General features: G+C 45.8%; 1 protein-coding gene across 3 annotated transcripts in view; it reads right to left on the bottom strand.

Moving 5' to 3' along the window:
- Positions 1–17,464, bottom strand: part of KIFAP3 (kinesin associated protein 3) — a 154,196-nt gene extending 136,732 nt beyond the window's left edge. For all 3 annotated transcript variants that reach the window (XM_034778758.1, XM_034778756.1, XM_034778757.1), the window contains exons 1-6: positions 17,323–17,464; positions 6,740–6,871; positions 5,166–5,320; positions 2,004–2,059; positions 1,366–1,507; positions 532–631 (exon numbers count right to left, since the gene is read on the bottom strand). In XM_034778758.1, coding sequence (XP_034634649.1) covers positions 532–631; positions 1,366–1,507; positions 2,004–2,059; positions 5,166–5,320; positions 6,740–6,871; positions 17,323–17,354 — 617 coding nt within the window. In that variant the 5' untranslated portion in view covers positions 17,355–17,464. The remainder of the gene's footprint in view (positions 1–531; positions 632–1,365; positions 1,508–2,003; positions 2,060–5,165; positions 5,321–6,739; positions 6,872–17,322) is intronic.
- Positions 17,465–18,870: the final 1,406 nt, after the last annotated feature.

Raw genomic sequence — 18,870 nt, 5'->3', positions numbered from 1 at the left:
AAAATCTGATAAGTCAGAATTTCTCTTGGAACGAAAATTCCATTTTTCCAGCCAGCTATAGATTGTATGTTATAAAATGGTTCAGCCAGGCCACCCTCACAAAAAAAAAAAAAAAGGGGGGGGGGGGGGGAGGAAGGTAACAATCCACCTATGTGATAACTTCTTTTTCACCAATAGTCTAGATGTAGTGAAGCTGTAACATTACTAACAATTGGACATTTCACATTTCAATTGAATACTTGACTTTTGAATACTGTTTTCACTGATGGGGGAGTTATGTGGGAGATAAGGAAGACACCAAAGAGTCCAGTGGGATAGGGGACAGGATTGGAACTCAAAAACCATGGGTTCTGTGATCCTGGCTCTGCTGAGGCTCATGTCCCCATGGGTTTACTTTCTATGCCTCAGTTTCCCCATATGTAGTGATATTTCTCAGTAAAAGTGCTTTAAGATGCAATTCCAAACTATACTAGAGCAGAAAATAACTAAAAACTCAAGGCAACTGATAGAGCAAGCTCCTCTTGCACTTACCTTGAAAAGCAAAAGAAAATATAAATAATATTAGTAGCAAGTTCCACACTTTGTTTCCAGTCTTCTCTCAGCACTCTGGCTAATGCACCCAGGGCAGTTTCTAAAAAAACAAACAAACAAGATTTAGATGAATGGCTGTAGTGCCTCTTTCTCCATGACCTGCTTGAGCTAAACAGATTAAACACACCTTTCACTGCATTCTTTTAGGCAGCAGAATCTGACAATTAGTACAAGGAGCAGGTGAGGCCATGTAGGCCCCTGCCACCAGAGTGACCTCAGCCTTCAGACACTTTCATTAACATGGCCATTTGACTGCCTAATGTTTTTTGCATCAGTCTCTCAGACTAATCCCATTTTATGATATGGGGGTGGGCCAGTTGTAGAGGACACACTGGGCCATCAATGGTGAAACAGTTTGGCTGATGCGCCAGTGGAGAGAAGGGATTTCTGGAGAGGGGACAAGGGAAAAGAAAGGGAAAAAGAGCATCATCCTAGCATCACCACAAACCCTTAACTTGGATCTTGCTTATATAATGTGTGTCTTTATAGAGGGTAAGCTTTTTGGGGCAAGGAATGCCTTCTTCTATAACTCTCTCTCTTCGCCTCTTCCCCCCACATACACAGCACCGAGCACATTTTGGGTGTTACAGCACTGTTGAGATATAAACAGTAAATGTTGTGTGCTGGCCCTATTTTACTCTAAGAGCAAACTAATACTAGAACCCCATCCCATCCCAAATGAAAGATGTGGGAGTCTCTCTGAGCGGAGAAATAGCTCCACAGAGATGGGGGGAAAAAAAACAGCACAACTTTATGAGAGGATTTGTAAGTTACCATTGAGCAGCAATTCTTCCAAATTATCAGGGTTCCTGGCGAGTTGTAAGATAAGGGCAGAGCCACGCACCTTATCAGGAATATCCTCATACAGTAACTCAATGTACTCATCCATGTCATTGATATTGGCTACTTCATCAATCTGAAAGCATCAAAGACATAGCTGGGCTTTGACACAGAGAAAAAGGAACCCGCTCAACATGCAAAAACGATGTTACTTTGCAGCAAAGCAGAAAAGAGTGCGTAGCTAAGTCTTAAGACGTAAACGACAACAAGAACCAAACACCATGTACAGAACCATTGCTACTGACTGCCCAGAACACACAAGGAGATTTCATTACAAAAACAACTGACACTAAGTAGCAGCTTTGTGGTGTCTAGCCCCATGTTCCAGAATCTCACTCATATTACCCTCTAAGTATATAACCCAAAGACAAATGTGCAAGAATTTTACCACATACGGAGAGGACTTTTATTTTATTATTTAATATTTTTAAACCAAAGTCTTTAATAAAAAATTCTTCAATATTTTACTCATCTGATTTGCATCTATATTTTTTCCTTTTAATATAAAACAGTTCTGTAAGAGTAAAGGTCTTCATATTTAGCTTCCTTTAAATTCTAGCTTAGATTCCTACCTCCATTCCTTCAAAAGGTGGTGGATCTTTCGGTTTACTAGATTTCTCTTTCTTTTCTATAGTGATAAAAGACATGGTTATAATTAATGTTGTGCATATTCATTGATAGCATATTCAGTATTATCATAGTATCTAGGAGCCCCAAACATAGAACAAAAAGAGGATCCCGACCCCAAAGAGCTTACAATCTAAGTATATAACAAAGCTCAAGCGTTGTTTTAGCATTGTAGCTAGAGCAAGAAGGAGCCAAGGAGAAAATTTTGCCATGACTTTTTGACACTCAGAATAATGTACTGCAAGTTTTTTGTTTTTGTTTTTGTTTTTTAAAAAGAGTTGGGTTTTTTTTTTAAATGAATCCATCTTTAGAAGTCTAACATTTTTAACTGCATAAGAACTGGAAAATTCAGAGTTAAGCCCCTTTATTTATTTTTTTTTTTTTATATATATGTATATGTGCCTTGGAACAGAATATCATCCCATGATTACAAAATCATGGATACCCTCACTATAATGTAGGACTGGATCTTCAGGATAAAATTTTCCTCTGTGCAGAGGGCCACTAGAAAGCTTAGGTCAGACTTACAGGGATGTATATACTTTCTGTTGATATATACGCCACAAGGGTGGAAAACAACTGCTTTCTGTAGGCTACTCGTCTAATCAGGACTTTGTAAAGTAGGCCTTTATTCAGCATTTCCTGTGAAGTGTGCATGATGGTAAAGGATGGTTAACAAAACAGTTCAAAGTAAAGCATTCCTGGATTTTTGTGGCTGACAAGAAAAGTTTGTGATGTACAGATATAGTGAAAGTTTCTGACTTTCTATGGGGAAGGCCTTGAGGCTATGGCTATGGCTTCGTTCTCATCAAGGCCTGCATGTAAAGGCTGTTGCACCCTTTTATGGAGTGACCAGCTCTCAAGCATGCAACATATTGGTCCAAAAACAACATCTCTGTGGAGCAGGAAGAGCACTTTTCTAAACCCTGTGTTCTGGTTCATGCTATGGTATGGCAGGAGTCCCTGTGGGCAAGTCCAAAATTCTACACACAAAAAAAGCATCCAAATAAACATTAAAGGTAACTGACAAATGGTAAAACATAGGACATGGGCCTGTTCTACTTCTTTATGACAAAGGCCTGAAAGGCTTGGGGTTTTTTCGGGGGGTGGGGGAAGGTTTGTTTGTTTCAAGAAAAGTTTGCTACTTGTTTGTTTGTTTTTTAAATCATAGCTAGGGCCCTACCAAATTCATGATTCATTTTGGTCAATTTCATGGTTTCAGCTATTTAAATCTGAAATTTCACAGTGTTGTAATTATAAGGATCCTGACCCAAAAAGGAGTAGTGGAGGGGAGAGGGTCAAAGGTTACTATGGAGGGGAGTTGTGGTACTGCTACCCTTACTTCTGCACCACTGAAGACAGAGCTGCCGCCAGCAGCAGCACAGAAGTAAGGCTGGCATGTTATGGTATTGCCACCCTCTCCAGCCGCCCAGCTCTGAAGGCAGCAGTGCAGATGTAAGGGTGGCATGGTATGGTATTGCCACCCTTACTTCTGTGCTGCAGCTGGCGGGGCACTGCCTTCAGAGCTGGGCACCTGGCCAACAGTTGCCGCTCTCTGGCCACCCAGCTCTGACGGCAACTCACAAGTAAAGGTGGCAATACTGCAACCCCCTGCAACTCCCTTTTGGGTCAGGACCTCCAATTTGAGAAATTCTGGTCTCCCCTGTGAAATCTGTATAGTATGGGTAAAAGCACACAAGAGACCAGATTTCATGGTCTGTGACGAGTTTTTCATGGCTGTGAATTTGGTAGGGTCTTAATAATAGCATATCATATCTAATGTCAAGTGGCTGGTTTTTTTGCTGCCACTCTCTATTGGAGGAGGCTTCAAAAAGCCTTAGTTGAAGAGATGGGGTGTTGGATATTTATCCAAAAAACAGCTTTTCTTCCTATTGTTTACTAGGCATTTAGCACAAATGCCTAGTAATAAGACCAAGAGGCAAACAAGAGAGTTTTAAACCGTCTGAACAAAAAAATCAGCTCTGCTCTCAATTAATCAGGTTTTGCTTCCTTTGAATCCATGATGTCATAAAGTACTAATTCTCAGGTCACCCACCTACAGAATTTTCCAGTAGACAAGATCTACATTTCAAATATATATTACAGGCAGAAAGGTACCATTTAAAAATAATGTAATTTCGGGTCTTCTTTAGCCAGCAAGAAAGAAACAATTATAAATTAGCACTAGCCCAGGTTTTTTTTGCTTTTGCACTAAGAACTATGCATTCTACTAAGATGTGGCCACAAAAGAACACAGCAGAAAAGAGTTAAGAAAACCTAACCTATAATTGTGCCTATATAACGAAAGATCTGGGTTTGGAATCACACAGGAGATTGTTGGGGATTGGAAACTTTTATACTTTCTATTCCAGAACATGGGTTGGTAGATGTATGCCTGCAAGCCCCTAACAATTAACTGCTTTGAATCCAAGACTTGCGTAGAAATTTCTCCAGGATTTTTGCCTTCTGTGTGTTTTACCAAGAGACAAAGCTGAAAATGCTAGAATTCTTTAACATTATTAAATCTCAAAGTGCCTCAGGACTGAAGGCTGCTGAACCGGATGTTAAACAGAGGCTTAAATAAAGCTAGGGTGTAATAGTACAGCCCTGTCAGCAGACAAAGTGAGGCCTTCTGGTACTATAAAGAACCTGTTGACTCTGCAATTTAACAGGCATTGAACCATAGCTTCCAGATAAAGACATTAGAAAGCATCTATCCTATTAACTGATTGTAACAGAAAAGAGAAGAGGTTGTTATTTTCATGGAAATAATTCCATCATCATCTTTATAACACTATCTGAAATAATCATTTCACCATTTAGAACAGAAAACTTTAACCGAGACACAAAAATTGAAAGAGAAGTATCAATATTAAGTTTGACTAATCAAAATTCAAAATGTACTTTGATCATCAAAATTACAACTTTTCCCCCACAAGATTCTGTCAATTCTTCCATGTACAGCACAAAACACACACTCCCCTTCTCTCCTCAGGTTTCTGAGTATCAGGGAAAGTAGCATTTGAATTAGAAACCCCAAAATACAGAGTATCGCTATAGCTGCTACATTCCAGCTCCCCATTCCCCCTGTTCTCTCTATTGCTTACCTTTCCCGGAAGAGGCATCTCTGCGGTTCTGCAGATAGTACAGCAGCTGCTCCACTTCCGCTAGCTTGGAGGGGTGAATGAGCTTGCATTCTTCCACCACCTTTCGAGCCAGGGAAGCAACGTCTGTGTTTGCATTAAGACTCTTCAGCCGAATGCTGCAAGACACAGGTCAGATTGTTTTATCCCTAGTTGATAAGATTTTTGCATCTTCAGCGCTTCAATTTAAACTTATATAGTCATGAGTTTGTCAAGGCAGAGATGATCTATAGACATCTGATGCTCATGCTACAGTTTAGAACAGCCGAGATCAGAAAGCAGTGGCACCCTGGAGTTCATAACAGCAAGCAACTGTCTGTCAAATGGACTTAACAGGGCAGGATCATTTCTCACCAGCTGGTCAAACAGCAGCTTTAGAGATGGCTGCATTAGCAAATGCCTCCTATCCAGTCAAGACACAGCAGCAAATAAGGAGTCAGTGGTCTATTTCCAAAAAAGTTATCTAAAGGTAATTTTCCTTTATTAATATGAAACTCTCAGAGTATAGCATAGAAAAAATATCTTTCAGAAATAAAATTGGCTGTCAGTATTGATTGTGCAGAATTTCCTCACACTGCATTACGACAGCCATAGAGAGAAGTCTACTTTGCCATAAAGGACTCAAAAATCACAGATCATACCAGTGACAGAGAGTAAGCAAGAGCAGATATCTATCTGTAAGCACAGACCAGGAGGTGGAATAAAAGGATTTCTGTTGAGTCCTAGATGGAACATGGATTCATTGCAAAACAGACAAACATTTTTAGTGTGTTCAAAAAATCTGCAATAGTAATATTTCCTTATACAATGAAATGGTTATTTTTTTCCTGTTCCTTATTCTTAAAAAAGAACCCCTCCATTCAGACACATATGCTCGATCTTTCAACAACAACAACAACAAATTCGCCCTCAAGCAAAAAGCAGACTTGGAAAGTTTCACCTTCCAGGTAAAAGTCTGAGGAAGTTACTGGAAAAGGGCCTTTTACATCAGAAATGCTTAGGCAACTTTAACTACAAAGGGCACAACAACTGTACCCTGTAGAAAGAAAATGCAGATAACATTGAAATTGCTAACATCAACCGGACATACACATACTCCAAATAAGGAAGGCAGTATATCCCAATGGATAGAGCACCAGAGTAGGCTTCAGAAGATCTGGGTTTTATCCCAAGCTGTGCCATTGACCACTGTGTGACCATGAGAAAGTAACTTCACTTCTCCATGCCTCAGCTTCCCCATAGGTAAGATGGGTAGAATGATAATTATTTTCCTTTACAATGTACCTTGAGATGGAAAACACTATATAAGAACTAAAGTTTAATATTACAATGAATATATGCTACACCACCACTGCAAACAACTATGCATATGTTATTCCCAGACTTAATACTAATTTAATAAAATGCTCTGAAGTTTGAAAAAGTTTCAGTAACAAAGGAAATAATATAATAGAACACTAATTTTAAGAACTCATAGCCTAGAATTCCAGGACATTTTAACTTTAAGAAATAACCCCAAGAGTGTGCCATGAACTTACATTTTTTGACACTCCTTTCGCTCCCCCAACATGGGGTCCCCCATTTCTCCAAGAATGGTGGCTTCCACTTCATAATGAACAATAAGGGCCTTTTCGGAAGGGTGTACATCTATGTTACCTCCTTTCACCTTCCTACAAGGCAGAAAAACAAATTAATCACTGACTAAATGAGAAGCCCAAGAAATATCTGGGAAAACAGGTCAATGCGAATTGGACATCTCTGATCAAGTAGTTTGTATTACTGAGACAGATTCTACCTATATAGCATAAACCCAGTCTTGGTCTTCTTCGCATTAGCACATGGTCTCTCCCACATTCTTTCAATTTACACAAGAATCTTAGCACAAGAGTCACCTCTGTGTCTATCGGCTCTAGTATGTGTCAGGGTGGATAAGAATCAATGATTTTTTTTAAAAAAATATAAAACATAATAATCAGATTTTTATTAACACAGATTTTTTTGATAAAATACTTTGAGGAAAAATCCTATCTAAAGAGAGTTTTAATTAAGATACATTATAGTTCAAAGATATCTCACCGTGGAATAGGGATTATAAATTCTAATTCTAATTCTATACTGTGAGAATATATTCATGTAAAATTTAAGAAAAGTTTTGTAAATGAGTTCCAATAGTTCATGGATTAGGGACCCAATCTTGGCCTGGTCTACACTATGACTTTAATTCGGATTTAGCAGCATTCAATCGAATTAACCCTGCACCCGTCCACACAACGAAGCCATTTATTTCGAAATAAAGGGCTCTTAAAATCAATTTCTGTACTCCACCCTGACGAGCGGAGTAGCGCCAAAATTGATATTGTCATTTCGAATTAGGGTTAGTGTGGCCGCAATTCGATGGTATTGGCCTCCAGGAGCAATCCCACAGTGCACCATTGTGACCACTCTGGACAGCAATCTGAACCCGGATGCACTGGCCAGGTAGCCAGGAAAAGCCCGAATTTTATTTTCTGTTTGCCCAGCGTGGATAGCACAGGTGACCACAGAGAGCTCATCAGCACAGGTAACCATGCAAGCTGATAATCAAAAAAGAGCACCAGCATGGACCGTACGGGAGGTACTGGATCTGATCGCTATATGGGGAGAGGATTTAGTGCTAGCAGAACTTCGTTCGAAAAGACGAAATGCCAAAACTTTTGAAAAAATCTCCAAGGGCATGATGGAGAGAGGCCACAATAGGGACTCAGATCAGTGCCGCGTGAAAGTCAAGGAGCTCAGACAAGCCTATCAAAAAACAAAGGAGGCAAACGGTCGCTCCGGGTCAGAGCCATGGACATGCCGCTTCTACGCCGAGCTGCATGCAGTTCTAGGGGGGGCCGCCACCACTACCCCACCTCTGACCGTGGATTCCGAGGCGGGGATAATCTCATCAGCTACACCTGAGGATTCTGCGGACGGGGAAGAGGAGGAGGAGGAGGAGGAGCATGAGCTTGCGGAGAGCACCCAGCACTCCGTTCCCCCCAACAGCCAGGATCTTTTTCTCAGCCTGACTGAAGTACCCTCCCAACCCAGTATCCAAGACCATGACCCCATGGAAGGGACCTCAGGTGAGTTTACCTTTTAAAATATAAAACTTGTTTTAAAAGCAAGTGTTTTTTAATGATTACTTTGCCCTGAGGACTTGGGATGCATTCACGGCCAGTACAGCTACTGGAAAAGTCTGTTAATGTGTCTGGGGATGGAGCAGAAATCCTCTAGGGACATCTCCATGAAGTTCTCCTGGAGGTACTCCAAAAGCCTTGCCACAAGGTTTCTGGTCAGTGCAGCCTTATTCCATCCTCCAAGGTAGGACACTTAATCACGCCATGCTTGCAGCAAGTAATCTGGTATCATTGCATGACAAAGCCTGGCAGCACATGGTCCCGGTATTTGCTGGCATTCAATCAACATCCATTCTTTATCTCGCTGTGTAATCCTCAGGAGAGCGATATCGCTCATGGTAACCTGGTTGAAATATGGGAATTTAATTAAGGGGACAGAGGTGGCCGTTCCTACTGGGCTGTTTGCCTGTGGCTGAAAAGAAATCCTTCCCTGCAGTTAGCCAAGCGCGGGGGGAGGGGTGAAGAAGGGGGGGAATTGGCCCTGAGCCTTTCTCGTTTGGCTAACAGGGATCTTCCCTGATACCAGCCACGCGGTGGGGGGAGGGGTAAAGCGATCATCCAGAGAATTGGATGGTGGGGGGGGGGTTAGTTTGTTTTCTGCTGCTGAAGGTTAACAGGAAAACCGCAGCACTCAACGGGCTTTGCTTGGTATGTGGGAAAGGTGGGCGCAGAAGCCAAAAGACAATGGCTTACCATGGCCGCATGCAAGCCGAATTCTGTTGCCTGGACCTGCGTCTGTGATCTCTAGCAGCAAAGCCACAGGCACTCAATATTAAGAGGCAAAATGCGACCTTGCACAGAAATCACATGTGCTATGTAATGTGAATAGTGTTGGTCACCGTGAAAGAGTATAAGCATTGTTTTGCAAAATGTATCTTTTTAAAAAAATTCTCTCCTTTTTTCCCTTTGTCCAGCAGCTGCAAATTTTTCAAGCCTCCCTCCTCCGTCCCAAAGGCTATCTCAGATAAGGCGTTGGAAAAAGAAAACGCAAGACGAGATGTTTGCAGAAATCATGGAATCCACCCGCAGTGAAAGAGCTCATCTGAATGAGTGGAAGGACACAGTTTCAAAATATAGGAAAGAAGCCAGTGAACGTGAGGACAGGAGGGACGCTCGAGATGAGAGGTGGCGGCAGGAAGATCAGAGGAGCCAGGATGCAACGCTGGGGCTGCTGCGTGAGCAAACAGATATGCTCCGGCATCTGGTGGAGCTTCAGGAATGGCAGGAGGATAACAGAGTGCCGCTACAGCCCCTGTATAACCCCCCTCCCCATGTTCCATAGCCTCCTCACCCAGACGTGTAAGAACGTGGGCGGGGGGAGGCTCCATACACCCTCCCATTCCACCCCAATGGACAGCCCAAGCAAAAGGCTGTCATTTTTTAAACCTTTTTTAGTGGCCTTTTCCTTCCCGCTGATCCTCCTCCCAAACCCCACCTGGGTTCTCTCCCTCTTTTTATCATCAATTAATAAAGAATAAATGATTTTTAAACGATAATTACTTTATTTCCTTTGAAAGCAAGCTGTGATTGAAGGGGGAGGGTGGAATCCTTACAGAGAATGAGTCAATAAAGGGGCGGGTTTTCATCAACGAGAAACAAACAGAAATTTCACACTGTAGCCTGGCCAGTCATGAAACTGGTTTTGAAAGCTTCTCTGATGCACAGCGCTTCCTGGTGTGCTCTTCTAATCGCCCTGGTGTCTGGCTGCGCATAATCAGCAGCCAGGCGATTTGCCTCAGCCTCCCACCCCGCCATAAAGGTCTCCCACTTACTTTCACAGAGACTGTGGAGCACACAGCAAGCAGCAATAACAATGGGGATATTGGTTTGGCTGAGGTCTGACCGATTCAGTAACGATCGCCAGCGACCCTTTTAAACGGCCAAATGCACATTCTACCACCATTCAGCACTTGCTCAGCCTGTAGTTGAACAGCTCCTGACTCCTGTCCAGGCTGCCTGTGTATGGCTTCATGCACAGCCATGGCATTAAGGGGTAGGCTGGGTCCCCAAGAATAACTATTGGCATTTCAACATCCCCAACGGTTATTTTCTGGTCTGGGAAGTAAGTCCCTTGCTGCAGCCGTTTAAACAGAGTAGTGGTCCTGAAGACGCAAGCATCATGAACCCTTCCCGGCCAGCCCACGTTGATGTTGGTGAAACGTCCCTTGTGATACACAAGTGCTTGCAGCACCATTGAAAAGTGCCCCTTGCGGTTTATGTACTGGGTACCCTGGTGCTCCAGTGCCAAGATAGGGATATGGGTTCCATCTATCGCCCCACCAAAGTTAGGGAATCCCATTACAGCAAAGCCATCCACTATGACCTGCACATTTCCCAGAGTCACTACTTTTCGTAGCAGCACCTCAGTGATTGCTTTGGCTACTTGCATCACAGCAACCACCACAGTCGATTTGCCCACTCCAAATTGATTCCCGACTGATCGATAGCTGTCTGGCATTGCAAGCTTCCACAGGGCTATCGCCACTCACTTCTCAACTGTGAGGGCTGCTCTCATCTTGGTATTCTGGCGCTTCAGGGCAGGGGACAGCAAGTCACAAAGTTCCATGAAAGTGCCCTTACGCATGCGAAAGTTTCGCAGCCACTGGGAATCGTCCCACACCTGCAACACTATGCGGTCCCACCAGTCTGTGCTTGTTTCCCGGGCCCAGAAATGGTGTTCCACGGATAGAACCTGCCCCATTAACAACATGATCTCTTAAGCACCGGGGCCTGCGGTTTGAGAGAATTCTGTGTCCATGTCGTCATCACGCTTGTCGCTGCGCTGCCGTCGCCGCCTCCTCCTCGCCTCATTTTTCTGGTCCTGGCTCAGCATAAAGAGAACGCTCAAGGTGTTTACAATGTTTATGACTGCTGTCTTGAGCTGAGCGGGCTCCATGCTTGCCGTGGTATGGAGTCTGCGGTGTTCACCCAGGAAAAAAGGCGCGAAATGGTTGTCTGCAATTGCTTTCATGGAGGGAGGGGTGAGGCTGTACCCAGAACCACCTGTGACAATGTTTTTTGCCCCATCAGGCACTGGGATCTCAACCCAGAATTCCAATGGGTGGGGGAGACTGCGGGAACTATGGGATAGCTATGGGATAGCTACCCACAGTGCAACGCTCTGGAAATCGACACTAGCCGGTACACACCGCTGAATTAATGTGCTTAGTGTGGCCGCATACATTTGACTTTATACAATCTGGTTCCAAAATTCAAATTATAGAAATTCGGATTAATCCCGTAGTGTAGACATACCCTTATGGGGTTACAGGGGCTTTGGTATAGATTATTTAGGTTAATCTTTCTATCTACCCAATGGGACTCAGTGCTCAGTCTAGAAGATACCATCAGAGATGTTTAGTTTTGCAGTTCTCAAAACGAATGGGACAAGCACTGTCTCCAGCTCATTTCTTGCAAATATTCTCATTAATGATTAACCTGTTGAATTGAAGATATTTATGAAGTCATTGGAAGGTAAACTATCTGCTTCAATTACCTTTGGTAAATGAAATAACCAAACAATCATTCATTTTCTGATATAGCTGTAAAACTAATCTGAAAAGTTTTCAAAATAAATCACTTTAAAAAATGTATAGTGTGTACCTTCTAAAAATGAAACCCACATCTATCTCTGAGTTGTGAAGAATATGTATTAAGGTTATAACAACCAACAAGAATGCACTTTTATGTAGGAATCCATGATTAAATCAAGTCTTCCTGCCTAGATAAAGCCTATACCAGAGGTAGGCAACCTTTCAGAAGCGGTGTGCCGAGTCTTCATTTATTTACTTTAATTTAAGGTTTCGTGTGCCAGTAATACATTTTAATGTTTTTTAGAAGGTCTCTCTCTGTAAGTCTATATATTATATCAATAGTTTAGTTATGTATGTAAAGTAAACAAGGTTTTCAAAATATTTAAAAAGCTTCATTTAAAATGCTGATCTTACGCCACCAGCCTGCTCAGCTCACTGCCAGCCTGGCGTTCTGTTCACCTAGACCGGCAGCGGGCTGAGTGGGGCCTGACCTCTGAAGCCCCCCACACTCCCAGAAGGGTGGGTGTGGAGGGCTTCAGAGGTCAGAGCAGAGAGCTGGGGGTGTGGGGGGGCGCAGGGCAGAGAGCTGGGGGTGTGGGAGGCTTCAGAGGTCAGGGCAGAGGGCTAGGGGTGTGGGGGGTGCAGGGCAGAAGGCTGGGGTGGGTCAGGGCAGAAGGCTGGGTGTTGGCGGGGGAGGGCAGAGGGCTGGGGTGTGTGTGAGGTGCAGGGCAGAAGGCTGGGTGTGGGGGAGGTTCAGGGTAGAGGGCTGGGGTGCTCCCAGCCCCCTGCCCTCTGCCCTGAACGGCTCATGGCAGGGGGCTGGAAGGGTGCTTCCACCACCTACCCCAAGGCCCATCCCTACCTCTTCTCTGCCTCCTTTACCCAGGGCCGGCTTTAGCAAGGGGCTGCCGCACGCCGGCTGGAGCTCGTCCGGGAGAGTGGGGCCACAGGGCTTTTGCAGAGCAGCAAGCACACTGCCACTCCTCCCCCCCCCTTTGCAAGGGCCGGCACAGAGAAGGAGAGGAGGAGGGGCAGGAAAGCAGGCTGCACCACGGCTGGGGGAAGGAGGGGGGGAGCATGGCTGCTGCAGGACGGAGCTTCTACCTCCTGCCCCAGCAGGGGAGAGCGGTGGACAGGGGGGATGAGTGCGGCTGGGGGTCGGAACCGCGGCAGGCAGCCACATGCCATTCAAAATCGGCTCGCGTGCCGTGTTTGGCATGCGTGCCGTAGGTTGCCAACCCCTGGCTATACTATCCAAACCTAAGAGGGATCAATCACGGAACCAGAAAGATAGGCCTCATATAGAAGTCAGAGGATCCGAAAAGGCGTTTAATTTTCTAAATATGCCCCATGTTTTGAAAGTCTGCATTCCTAATCCTCAGCTTCCCCAGAGACTGATGCCATTAGCAATTAGCAGTTACTCATCTCTCTCTAAAGGAATCTTTCCCACAGATCCTGCTGATAGGATAAGACGTGTCTTAGGCCTTGTCTACACTACAATATTTTGTTAACAAAACAGTGAACTGAAGCACTACAAAAAAAAAAAAAAAAAGAATGAAGAACTCCAAGATGTTCACAAATCCCTTCTGCTGGAGCACAGGCCTCTACACAGTAGCGTATCTAGCAGGGTGCAGGGGAAGCAGCCGCTTCCCCCGCCTTTCCAAAAGCAGCCAGAGGAGCAAGAGAGGGCGCAGGCTGGCAGTCCGCAGTGCGGCCAGCAGCCATGGGGGAGCGGTGGGCACGGCCGGAGGAGTGGGGGGCGCAGGCTGGCGGCCGGCAGCGCAGCCGGAGGAGCGAGGGCAGGCGCAGGCTGGCGGCCAGTAGCCACAGCCAGAGGAGCAAGGAGGGAGGCGCAGGCTGATGGCCGGCAGGAGGAGCTGGGGGGCACAGCATGGCGGTCGGCAGCCGTGGCCAGAGGAGCAAGGGCGGGGCCCACGGGGGTGGCATGGCAGGGCCGGAGGAGCCATGGGGGGGGGAATGCGGCCAGAGGAGGAGCACCTTTTTTATGTTTGCTCCCCCTCCTCTTAGAAGCTGGCTACGCCTCTGCCCCTACGGTACCTATTTTTCCAGAGCCTGAAACTTCAGTGTCTCAGGATGATTCTGATGGTTTGTTACTGGGCTTGGCTGATTTTTACAATTCACCACCACCATGAGATATAAATCAAGCAAGTCCAAACCTGTTTCAATATATCTACAGATTTTTGGTAATACACTACTTCAGGAAAGGTCTGTGAGCTTGATCTTATGAGAAACTAAGCATCCCCAGCTCCTGTTATAAACAATGGGAATTGAGGGTGCTCAACACCTTAAGGTATGAGGTCTTGAATGAGGGAGTTTGGGAGAGGAATTGTAATTTGTGAGACTGTTTCACTCAAGGTCTATTTTTTGGAGGGTAGAGGGAATTTGTAATAAGGCCCACCTTGTAGATTTGTTAAGGTTACTCAGGAAGCCTTAACTGTGTGCATGTCTATATAATCTTTAATTACACAATCATACAAAATTTAAGGATAAAGGCCTTAGTAGTAGGATGACCCTCAAAGGTAGCCAGCTTTTTTATTCTCTTCCAATTCCATTTCCACCAGGCTTACATGCAGAGAAACTAATTAAATATTCTATGCAGAGTCAAAAACTGTTTTAATTATCAAACTTGGTAATATTTATGAATAGGTTGAAGAGCAAGCCTGCCCAAATTAGTTGACCCACAATGAGTTTTAGCACTGCCTTCAAGTTTTTTCCTCATGGAATCTGCCCCTATGTAGGGTGGAGGCATAGGTGAGTACGGGACCTATTGCCGTGGAGATCCTCTGCTTTACTTTCTTTGTGCCAGGGGAGGGGACCACATAATGGGTCACAGGCTATGCTCTACTTATCAGGCTAGAGTAGCCTCTCCTCTGTGGCCTGGGGGCCATTTTCTTCCTCTTGCATGCGGATAGGCCCAATCATTGCGAGGGAACTTGCTCTTTCATCTGTACTTCAGTATCCTCATCTCAAAGCCTGAACTTTGAGATGTGCTTTGAGATTACAGCCGAAAAGCAATAAATAAGCTCTGAACATTTCTTTGCACTTATCAACATTTACTATCCACTAGAACAAATGTAGTATATATGGGTATCCAGTGCCACAAAGGAAATGTTTTTGTTTTTTAAATAAATGAAACATTTCTATTCTTATTAACTTTTGCAGCCATCCATCTACTTGAAAAAAAAATCCAAATGTTGGATGATCGTCAAGGTTTGAAGGACAAAGATTGTGCCAGGTTGCTGGTATGATACAGCCATGCCATCCTGTCCCTTCACTTTGCTTGCCTGCTTGGTTCTTGAAATTGACAAGAATCTCTATTAAGGCTTAAAAGAGGAAAATCTTGTCTATACACAAAATTTGCACCGATTTAGCTCTAGTGTCAACTGAATTAAGAGCATCCACATAGGGGTTTACTCCAGTTTAAATCAATTTTTTTTAAATCTAATTTTGTTAAACTGGTGCAATTTTTGTGCATATACAAAGCTAAAAACTCTTGTGATCCCCCATACACTAACAACTTACAACAGTGACCCAGACAGAAGGTTGGGGTGGGAGTCTGCATGGAGGATGACAAGGGAAAAATCAGAGGAGAGCTATGCTTGCACATCTGTCCAGAGCCATGCCAAACAATAGGCAGTTTCTCTAGAACACAAAAATTTAAAGTCTGCTGTTGAAAACAATGGAAAAAAATTCCGCCGAGATCACAAAAGTGGCCTGCATAGAATATACACATTAAGATAGGTACTACTTTGAGCAGGGCCATCCCTAGCTATTTTCGTGCCTGTGTGGGGGTAGGGGTATGGCCCCAGGCCTCAACGGGGGGGGGGGGGGCCACCCCGGGCCCCGGCGGGGGGGGGGGGGCGGCCCCCGGGCCCCGGTGGGGGACGGGCAGGAGGGAGGCTGGCCACTTCCTGCAGGAACTGGAGTGACCCGGCCCCAGCCTGCTCTGCTCCCCTGGCTCCCAGGCTTGGGGGGAGGGGGGAAACCATCCCCCAGCACTCGCAGGCGGCGCAGCTGGGAGCCAGGGGAGCGGAGCAGGCTGGGGCCAGGTCGCTCTACTTACCTGTGAGTGCAGGCCCAACTGCTTCTGGAATCCTCAGGGGAATGGGGGCGGGAAGAGGTGGGATGGAGGCTGTGGGGGAAGAGCCGGAGCTGGAGCAGAACACACCTGCACACAGGTGCCCTACGCAGCTGCGTACTTTGCCTATGGGTAAGGACAGCCCTAACTTTGAGATGACCATTGCAACTTGAACACTAGATGACCACTCAATTTTCAGCTATGATCATATCTTCACAGCAGAATCAATGGCCATCAGAAATCATTGGTAGTTTTCAGTGCATTTTAAAATCAAGGATCTTAATAATTTGACATATGCAAGTAAACATTCTAAGCAACAAGGGGGTAACAGAACTCTGTATGTGACTAGGGTGTCCCAACATATCCAATCAAACCTCTGCAAAGGCTGTTGAACAGTGCAGAAGATAAGCAGGGGGGGAGAAGATCACCAGGAGCTCAGAAGGGTTAAAAAATGATGGATAATGAGAAAATCCAGAATTACATAGGGTAGGAAAAAATTATAAGGGCTCATGCGTATGGGATAAACCAGCCACTAACTGACAGGGGTTAAGAAGAAACTTTCCCAATGGGCAGAATATTCTATAACTGTTCTTGGGCTGCTTGCATTTTCCTCTGAAGCAGCTCGTAACAGACATCGCTGAAAGACAGGATACTAGGCTAGATGGATCCTAATCTCTAACTGGGGCAGCTTCATCATTAAACAATGGTGTCAGCAGACAATCATCCACTCATCACTCTATCCCTCCCAAAAAGCCCAGCCATCCAATCCCTCAGATCCACCCTTCCCCTCCACAACCCTCCCTTTATCTACCTTGCTACTCAGCCATCCCACCTGCTCAGTGATCCCCAGCCAGCCCTCCTTATCTACACCTCACCCATACAGTGCACACCCAGCTATACACTCCAAACCCAACCGAACATCCCCTATAACCCCAGGCAACCCTCCTACCCACCCCCCACCCAACCCAATCTCCCCTATAACCCCATCCATCCTTCCTATCCATCCCCAACCCCACTCCCCCTCCCCTAACATCCCCCATCCAGACCCATCCCCGCTCCCCTAACATCCCCCATCTCCCCTCCCATCCCCCATCTTGACCCCATTCCCCGACCCCACCCATCCCCCATATCTCCTCCTCCCCTACCACCACCCATCCCTCATCTAGATCCCATTCCCCCGACCCTCCCCGCAACCCCACCCATCCCCTAACCCTACCCATCCCCCATCTAGACCCCATTCCCCCGACCCCATCCCTCCTCCCCAACCCTACCCGCCCCACTCCGGTGCTGCCCCGGCCTGACTCAGCCCCCCGGCACGGGGCGGGCGGTACCTCTTGAGGTATCTGGCGTCCTCCCCCTGCATGGTGCCGCGGGGGTGCCGGGCCGAGGGCGGCTCTGCAGCGGCCGCTGTTACCAGGGTGAGAGCAGCGCCAGCCCCGCCCGCACACAGCACCCGGCCCTTGCAGCTCTCACTAGCGCGCAGGCGTAGTGAGACCGCAGGCCGCGTCGTCCCCGCGGGACTGATTTGGCGCTGCCTGTGCAGAACGAGATTGGGCTCAGAGGAGCGGGACCTGCACATCTCCCCCTGGAGGCAGGGAGGAGACACTGCCTGAGCTCATGGCCATCCCTGGCAAGGTTGGGCGGGCTCCCTGGCTGAGTCTGTGCAGCAGCTTCCCTGCCCAGGGCCCCCCACCCAGGCTGCACCAGCCACTAGTTCCCCCTGTGGGTCAAGCAGGGGGCCAGCACGTGACACAGCCTCTGGGGGCAGAACTGGTGTGAAGACCAGTTCAGCTACCCTAGTTCCAGACCCAGTCATAGGACTGACCTGGTGTGGAGTTAGGGTGACCAGATGTCCCATTATTAGGGGCTTTGTCTTATATGGGCAACTATACCCATCCCCACCCCTCAAAAAAGCATCCCTATTTTCACACCCTATGTGGAGGCATCCTGATCTGTTTATACTGAACTGGTTTCAGTATAAACAGTCCAGGCCACCTTAAATTGCTTAGCACCAGGTCCATTGCTGTGATCAGTGTAAGTTGCACCCAGTATGGCCAACCTCAAGCATCCAACAGTCATGAGTCAGGCACCAAAAAAATCATGAGAACAACGAGGAGTCCGATGGCACCTTAAAGACTAACAGATTTATTTGGGCATAAGCTTTCGTGGGTAAAAAAAATCTCGGGCCGGAGCGCCGCCTCCCTCCAGGTGCCGCCCCAAGCACATGCTTGGTAGGCTGGTGCCTGGAGCCTGCCCTGCTAAAGGCTCATAAACCTGTAGACAAAGAACTATATCTATCCATCTATATCATGATTTGTAAGCCAAACTCAGGATTTTTGGGTGCCTGGCTCATGATCTTTGAACTTTTGTGGTTGGAAATACTGAAACGGGTTCATTTTAAAATCTCAGAAGCATATGCAAACATAGGCCTGATGTTGCAAAACATATGCATGTGAGCAATTTTGATATGTAGTAATTATGTACGTATCTCTCTCTTACAAATGGAAAACTGACACATAGTGAAGCAATTTGCCTGTGGCCATCGCATATGGTAAAACTTAGATTAGCACTCTGATTTTGCTCAGTCCACTAGGCCTTTTTGGCTCTCAGTATAAAGAAATGCAACTGTTCTTAAATAGACAAAAAATAATGCACATTGCATGAACCATCTGCTTCCCCCTCCCATACCCAGTGTTTATGATCTTCTTTTTTCTCAACCTGACTATTTTAAACAAGGCAATCCATACTATTATTTGTTTTGTGGTAGCACCTTAGAGACCCTGTCATAAACAGGGAACCCATTGTGCTAGGCATTGTATAAACACAGCACAAAAAGATAGGGACTATAAGCTCTAAAGACCTTACAGTCTAAGAAAGCA

This window comes from Trachemys scripta, chromosome 8 (genome assembly GCF_013100865.1).
Source record: "Trachemys scripta elegans isolate TJP31775 chromosome 8, CAS_Tse_1.0, whole genome shotgun sequence".
Taxonomy (NCBI): domain Eukaryota; kingdom Metazoa; phylum Chordata; order Testudines; family Emydidae; genus Trachemys; species Trachemys scripta.
The sequence above is the reverse complement of the archived record's forward strand: the minus strand, read 5'-3'. Positions and strand labels throughout refer to the sequence as shown.